Source organism: Elaeis guineensis, chromosome 11, assembly GCF_000442705.2.
Source record: "Elaeis guineensis isolate ETL-2024a chromosome 11, EG11, whole genome shotgun sequence".
NCBI lineage: Eukaryota > Viridiplantae > Streptophyta > Magnoliopsida > Arecales > Arecaceae > Elaeis > Elaeis guineensis.
In genome coordinates this window covers 1,200,205-1,208,064 of record NC_026003.2, presented here as the reverse complement: position 1 = coordinate 1,208,064, position 7,860 = coordinate 1,200,205, and the positions used below count along the sequence as shown (strand labels likewise).

Sequence of the window (7,860 nt, the reverse complement as noted above, 5' to 3'; positions counted from 1 at the left end):
TAGTTTAAGAAAATAAAAAACAAAATCTTTGGAAAAATCTATCTTGTGTTTGTTAAAATTTACAACCATAGCATCCCTTTCCCTGCTCCTTTTCTCACCAATATATTCGGGCTCCAAACTAGAACCATGTGTTTATAGCTGTCAGAGCCACTGTTTCTCAAACAAAGCAGTGCAACTAACACCAAGTGCATACACCTACTTCACCTGGTCTTCCATGCAGGATGTGCAGTTGCAGGTCCTTAATGATCATCATGATAGTCCGGATTCTCTCTCAGGATAACAAATCCTTCCAATACCGGGGTGAGTGGAATATATCTGCATATACAAACAAAGTTAACACATTCAAGCACTAAGATAACAATTAAACATAAATGAAAACAAAGATATGCAATCAAACGACTCATTATGTCATCATATCATACTTCTCAGTGGCCAGCTCAGCTCGTTCGCCTGCTGCAAGTAAGACGGGGGTAGAATGCGTCTGGAATCCAGTAATAGTCTTTGGCCGTCCCGCCTGGCCAACCACATTAACAGCCTGACCCACTCGTACAGGAACAGAGAGAGGTTTCAAATTTTCATCCACTGTCATTAGCATCCTTGGCTGCAATAAAAGAGGAAGCTTGAAATTTATTGAGCACTTGTTGCAGGCTTACAAAGAAAAGGCATGGGTTAGATGTTTCAGGCCACACACCTGCATGGCTAAGACAAAGACATAAAGCATGTAATGATACTTCCCAAGGATAACATACTTCACGTCCAAACAAGCGTGCAATACAGTAACAAGTCCAGCAAGAGCTGTCCTGTAAAGAGAGAATAATTGTGATTTATGGGGTTTATGTTTGTTTATCATATCAAGGGATGAGATGATTCCAAGGAAAATGCTTACGGAGACAATAGAAACCGATCGGAATGGTAAGGTGAAAGAGTTAGTAAACCCTTCCCCAGGTGTACAAGACCTTGAGCAATCCTCACCTACATATATACTTGAAAAATGGTGACTTGAGAATTATGAATTGCTACAATACAAAGGGAAAGGACATTTATGCTTACACAGAAGAGGTGGCCAGCTTCTTTGTAGTAATAACTTGAAAGGTTGCGAAGCATGCCAGCTATTCGAGCATTATTGGTGCCTGCACCTATCAAGCCAAGGGAAATAATTGCTGCCTGCACAACAAATGTCAGATTAAAAGAGTAATGACCTGATGAAATAAAATGAAAAAAAAAAAATTCAGTGTATAGGGGCACAAACCATAGACACATCGCCATCTGTATCATGACTGAGTCTGCTTAGTGTGTCCATGACATTGACCTGATCAAACAGGACTCTGTAAGCCGCAAAAAAAATAATCAATATAAAAATTCTAGACTTAAAGATAGGATGGCTGATTTTCAGAGTTTGGTCACCCAGCCATTATGGTATCTCAGATTCAAGTTGAAAGGTTTGAAAAGACCAGGCCACGAGACAAAGTTTCATGTTGCAGGAGTCTGTAGACAACACATCTCAAGGATTTTCGGTGTACCAAAAATCAAATTTTAAAATGGATGCCTAAAACCAAAAATTTAGGAGTGGGGAAGCAACAGCCTCCTCCCACTTCTTTATTCATTTTCTTGCTCTACTCAACAACTCCTGACCATGTGGCAACATCACATATAGGGTCAGGGTATCCAAACAAAAATTTGGCCACAACAGCATTTAGTCTGCTGTGCAGAAACACAAGTCAGTTGCAACTGCTCTACTGAGAACTATACATGAATCAAGTCAAACTCAACAATCGTTACAAACCAAACTGTCATGCGAAGCATGACCATCTTGCTAAACATGGAATTATCAGGATGTGGTTTGCCCACCTTTACTCTTTTTCCAAGTGTGAAACTTCAATAGCAACGTAATGTGGCAAATCTGGAAAGCCAACATCCATAAGATTGACCTACCTTTGGATTGGATATGCATAGTATACCAAGAGCCAGAGGTACAGCTCGTCTAATGTTCTGCTCTCCATATTGTAAAAGGTGTTCCAGAGACCGGATAGCCATATCAAGACCCAATTCTTCAGCCATTGCAATAAGAGCAATTCCAAGGACAGCAGGTCCCTGATGAGTCTCGCCCTTATCTAGATGTTGAGCACAGTACCCCAAAAGTTTCTGGACCTGCATGACAAGAGAAATTGATGATACTAATCAGCTAGCTGAACTCTCATGAAAGTGATGCTGCACCATAGTTAAGAGTTAAGACAGATATGACAAAAGACCTTAAGCACATTCCCTGTTCCAGCATAGGCCAAAGACAAGAGTGTGACATCACAATATTTTCTAATTTTTTCATTAAATGTCTTGGAGACCTCCGCAGTAGCTTCAACATTATCCTGCAGACAAAAGAGTTAAACTAGATAAGAACATGATAAACCATGCTGCTAACCAACCACGTGAAATGCATGCTTCAATCAATAACATAGAAATGTCCATGACATAAAGGTAATATCTGCAGTCAAGATAGTTTCATAACTGCAACTGAACAAAAATTTGTGAAAAAAATAAAAAACCGACATGCCTTCTCCAAAGTTTACCAAAAAACTTGGCAGATCAAGAAATAACCATGCCACACCCCACCATATACAACATACACATAAAAAGCAAATAAAATAAAATAAAATAAAAGAAGGAACATTCTACACCTGGCTCTCAAGCTCGCTCACATATGAAACTCTGAATTGGAACCCTGATTGAGAACAGGGCAACTCTTGGTCTAGCCATGCAACCTACAAGGCCATCCTATTAGTCTTCTTGGTGAGATAGCAAATTAGTCATACAATCAAACCTGGGACGGGAGCATCCACACAAAGCAACCAAAGCCAAGGTCCCTTTTTCCTACTTAGGGTCTGTTTGGATATTTGGACCTAAAATTCCACAGGATTCGTGGGTTGAGCTAGCATAACCTCAAAAAATAATGAATCAGAGGCTGGCTAAGCCTATGTCTACAACCTTCCAAGACTCTCTTTTATATGGGCTAGCCCGAATCCAATAGGGAGAAAAAATGGATTCGGGCTGATCAATTTTTTCTCCCTATTGAATTCGGGTCAGCCCACTCCAAAGGCCCTTGGGTATTGAGAATATAAGTCTAGCCCACACTTCTTTTTTTCTAGTTGCACTAGTCCAAACCCATGAATCCCATGGGATTTCGGCGTGGACATCCAAACAAGCCCTTAAATAGAAATAACTCCAATAATATACAGTTTTCCACCAATAGGAAATCCTGGACTAAGTTCAACTGACAAGATGCTTTTAGTAACAAAAATGTAGCTTTCGAAAGGAAGTAGCAATTTCATAGATGAAACTTCAGAAGTGATGCTAGAGAAAAAAATATCAAATACAAGAAATACAAAAAAAAAAAAAAAGAAGCTGGAGGCCGAAAAAAAAATACTACCTGCTTTCCAAGGTAAAGAAGGCCAAGGGCTACAGGGAGTAGGCGGGTGAGTGGTTCATTCAGTTCAGTCTCACTACGGTCCATTAAGGCAAAGATAATAGACTGAGCAATTTCTTCATTACAAGAACCAACATACACCAACCCCAGGGTGATGGCAGAAAATACAAGAACCTCAAGAGGCATTGTTGGGTCTCCCATGATAAGTGATAGGCGAACTCTAACCTGATATTCCAAAGAATGTCAGCGAAAAACAGGAACATGTAATAATCAGGGGTTACAGACAAAAGAAACTCTAGGAATGTCACCTCATCTTTATGTGAACCAGCATATGCAATGCCAAGGCCCAAAATTGCTCCAATTCGAATGACACTGTCCTCTTTATTAATGAAGTCCATAAGAAGTGCCAATGCCTGGAAAAAATAAAATAAACAGTGAAATTCCATAAGAGATAAACTGCAAACAAAAGAAAAACTCTATGCTCCTGTGAGAACACACAAAAGATAACTCACAGGGTCACAGTCATTCTTTACACCACAATTGACGATCCCAACACCTAGCAAAGCCCCCGCAACAACATGGTTGTCATTACTGTGCAGATATTTATCAATTTGAGCAAGTCCAGAGTCCACATCCCACAACAGAATCATCCCCTGTTAGTAAGAACAAAAGGCATCAATTTTGTGACAGTCATTAAGAGCTCAATAGCAGATAACACACAAGGACAAAAACTGTACCAAGCTGGCTGCCGCACTGGCCTTTCCATGTTCCTTGTTCTTAAACAACCAACTACCTGAAGATCCACCACTTGAAGATTCTGATGCAACAGTCATCAATTTATCCTGCACAAAAGCAGAGGGAAGATTCAGATTACTTTATATACCAAAAAATGACAATACATAGAAAGATGCATGCATATGTATTAGGGAAAAAAAATACTCATGGCTACCTGACCGAATCCAGCATTCACAAATGCATTCACGAACGTAGCTGCCAAATTCTGTCGAGCTGAATCAAGACTGGAACTTGCACTTGCCCGGCCATCAATCAAGTGCACCTAATAAGATAGGCATGTGCATTACTAAAATGAAGCACACAGGCAAGGAATGCACGCATGGATAACCACATATTTGGTTCCGTATAAGCTTTTTGATATTTTCTTTCAACTTAAACATCTTAGCTTCCATTCTCTTAATTGAATACACGCGAGACATTTTCTTAAAAATGATGTATCTTGATCATAGCTTTCATTGTTTAATTGAATATATAACAACATGTCTTGTGTGCATAACTCTTTCCTTAAAAATGATACATCAGAATTTTCATTACTTTAATTGAATACATATCTACATGCTAGTATATGTCCATGCAAACTACTAAAACCAATGCTCATTAAAACTTTGACAGGAAGAGAGGAGCAAGACAAAAGCATGAACTCCATACCTCACTAAACAAAGGATCCATTAGAACATTCAAATGTTAATCAATAATAACTTGTTGGCCAAATTCATAACCTAAACATGAATTGCTATCCGCTGCTGACTTAATTAGTAATCTATGTAAAATCTCTGGAAGGGGAATTTACAAATTTACATTACAAGCAAATCTCAAAGAGCAAGCAGCAAATTGTCATTTTTGTTAGAAGCTTTGGACCATATTTGTGTTTTCGATTCAACAAATACAAAATATATGAAAGGCATACCCATTTTTCTATTTGTTAATACGAAGAAAAAATAAAGGTGTGATATACTCAGGCTATTATAAATGGGTATTTTAAATGTCAGCACCTTATAGATGTCTTCAGGAGATTTGGGTTCCATGACCTCAACATCACGAGCAAGAGTAAGGTATCCTTCGCTTAGTTTAGCATTGTTGACTATATCCTGCAAGACCTCCCTATCATCATCATCTGCAGCTATATTATCATCAAGCTCCAATGCTAATCCCTGAATTACAGAACAGATAATCAGTAAAACAAGATCATCAAACATCACATGGAAATATAATGAGAAAGTACATATATAGCGGAGCATCAAATTTACCAATATACATAGCTCAAACCAAACACAATAAAATAATGATGCAGATTCTTACTTGAGCAAACAGTGGACATGTAAACTATGTAAACATCAAAAACCCTGTATATGTTAGTTATAATGCATGTGCCCAACCATAAGGAATTGAATTGACCAAGGCTTCCAATAATAAATGTTTAATAAGATAAGAATAGCTCACGTGGTGTGCAATAATATAAGAAAATTGCTTCTTCAACAACAGATCCTCTGTCGATGTGTAGACTTGTTTCACATACTGTCATGGCAATGAAGTCTCATTAGAGCATGTTCATGATAGCTAAACCTTGGTTCAGCCAGCGAAGGTATTTTTTCTTTTTTTGGAAAACTAGAAGGCTCACAAGTGGACCTGAATGTTATCAATAAAAAGTGCAATACGTAAGGCACTTGCGTAGTCTTCAAACTTCATATAAATTGTATATGCTATATCCAGTGCCAATACATCATCAGGACTCGGGAGGTAGCTGCAAAACATATTGAATTAGAAATTTGTTCCAACATTTTGCACAGCATGTTAAACTTAATGACAAGTGTTGTCACTGTAGTTTGATGCATCTAAGAAGCATAACTGACTAAGAAGCACTTGATTGGATTGGTTATTAGCACCACAGCTCATGGAAATGTAGAGTGTAAAAAATCATTGAGAAAATGTGTGTGTGTGTGCGTGAGAGAGAGAGAGAGAGAGAGAGAGAGAGAGAGGTTTCAACGCAGCTAAAGAAGCTTATAAGATAAATGACCAGTCCATGCAAAACTTGGATCTGAACCTATTTCTCTTCTTCATCAGGCGAGTAATATCTTGAACATCTGTGCAGATATTAGCAGCCAAGGAAATGCAAATTCAAACAGTCCCATTTATAGAATGGGCAATATCTCATGCCAAATCCAAACACCAAACAGTAGTTGAACAATATGCCCTCAAGCACTAATGCAAATGCTAAAAACCTGATTCTGTGGTGATTTTTTAATAAAACTTTTCCAAAAGCATGTAACTGTTAAATAGATTTGAGGCAGCAGGTACTTTGTTTCTGTTGAAGGTTGTGACTAGAAAAAAAGGGAAGACTTAAGTTAAATCAGAGGTTGAGGAAAGATATGGAGAAACTTGCAATAGAAATACTATTAAATCTTGATGGTTATGGTTATGGTTATGGTATGTAACCAATAAATCTTGATGCCACCATCCATATAGCTGAAAGCGCATGTTCATCGGCATATCCACAGATACTAGTGTCACCTCTACAACTGCAAAAAATTTCACAACCAATATAACACATGTTCTGCGCTGACACTGGCTTGGCCACAATTTAATGCATTTCCCAGACATACTGATCCATATTGGAAGTCATATCTCATGAGCGCCTATTACCTTGCAATCAGTTCCAAGATTAGGTTGTAATATTCAAAACATGCTATGCATTAACATGCCTTGGAGTGACAACATCCATACCAAGATGCTTGGCAAGTGGATTCAATAGTCTCAATCTGGATCCCTAGCTAAATTTAAGAAGTTAATCTTCAGATAGGCCTGCTATCATGTGAGTACATATCAGGGTGGTAACTTCAATGAAAGAGAGTAACTATCCTTTGATCGCTTCTGCCGCATATCCTTGGAGTGATATCATAGGTGACTGCTATGTGATGTCACTTGTAAATTGACATCTCGCACATGAAACCACATTTAAATCATTCTTAAAGAATGTGAGATGACAAAGAAATAAAATCATGGAATGCCGTACCAGGCCGAACCGTCCGATACAGGGCGTATCGAACCGGACCGACGGCCAGCCGATCTGGTTCGAGCCTATTTTTTAAAAAATCCATCCAAACCGCACCAAATCGAGCAGTTCGGAGCCATACCATCCAAAATCGGATGGTACGGCTTGGTTCGGCACAGTTCGGTGTTGAACCAAACCATACCGACAGCACATGGAGGGTGGGGGGTGTGGGTGTTGTGGTGGGACCTAATTGACAGCCGGACGTTCTTTTCTCAGTAAAAGTCAAAAGGATCTCTCAGAACTCCCAAAAGATGCGTTCTCAGACTTTCAACAACACGAAAGATCGAAAGCTCCCGAAAAAATTAGAAAAAAGAAAAAAAATTCCGTCAAATTCCAGCACTTCTTTGAAGAGACAACAATTTTCGATTGGGAGTAAGATAATGTGTTATTCTTTTAGTAAATATTTTATTTTTTATGTTTTGGTGGCTAAAAAAAAGAATAAGAATGAAAAAGTAAGAAAATAAAGAAAAATCATACCAAAATTTTATGATTTTGGTATGATTTCATCATATGTAATAAATCTTTAAAAGATCTACACAATGACACTAAAATCGTTGATTTTCATTAATTATATTTATATATATATATATATATATAT

General features: G+C 38.2%; 1 protein-coding gene across 2 annotated transcripts in view; it reads right to left on the bottom strand.

Annotated features, from left to right (window-relative positions):
* LOC105037359 (26S proteasome non-ATPase regulatory subunit 2 homolog A-like) overlaps positions 1 to 7,860 on the bottom strand; it is a 27,395-nt gene continuing 19,535 nt past the window's right edge. The window contains exons 10-25 of one of the 2 annotated variants that reach the window (XM_073245481.1): positions 5,840 to 5,954; positions 5,654 to 5,728; positions 5,206 to 5,364; positions 4,368 to 4,475; positions 4,156 to 4,260; positions 3,931 to 4,071; positions 3,727 to 3,831; positions 3,422 to 3,643; positions 2,250 to 2,363; positions 1,933 to 2,148; positions 1,250 to 1,309; positions 1,051 to 1,164; positions 887 to 972; positions 692 to 800; positions 423 to 601; positions 1 to 315 (exon numbers count right to left, since the gene is read on the bottom strand). In XM_073245481.1, the coding sequence (XP_073101582.1) occupies positions 240 to 315; positions 423 to 601; positions 692 to 800; positions 887 to 972; positions 1,051 to 1,164; positions 1,250 to 1,309; positions 1,933 to 2,148; positions 2,250 to 2,363; positions 3,422 to 3,643; positions 3,727 to 3,831; positions 3,931 to 4,071; positions 4,156 to 4,260; positions 4,368 to 4,475; positions 5,206 to 5,364; positions 5,654 to 5,728; positions 5,840 to 5,954 (1,984 nt within the window). In that variant the 3' untranslated portion in view covers positions 1 to 239. Of the gene's footprint in view, positions 316 to 422; positions 602 to 691; positions 801 to 886; positions 973 to 1,050; positions 1,165 to 1,249; positions 1,326 to 1,932; positions 2,149 to 2,249; positions 2,364 to 3,421; positions 3,644 to 3,726; positions 3,832 to 3,930; positions 4,072 to 4,155; positions 4,261 to 4,367; positions 4,476 to 5,205; positions 5,365 to 5,653; positions 5,729 to 5,839; positions 5,955 to 7,860 lie in introns of those variants that run through there. The other variant, XR_012135270.1, reaches the window with a different exon arrangement.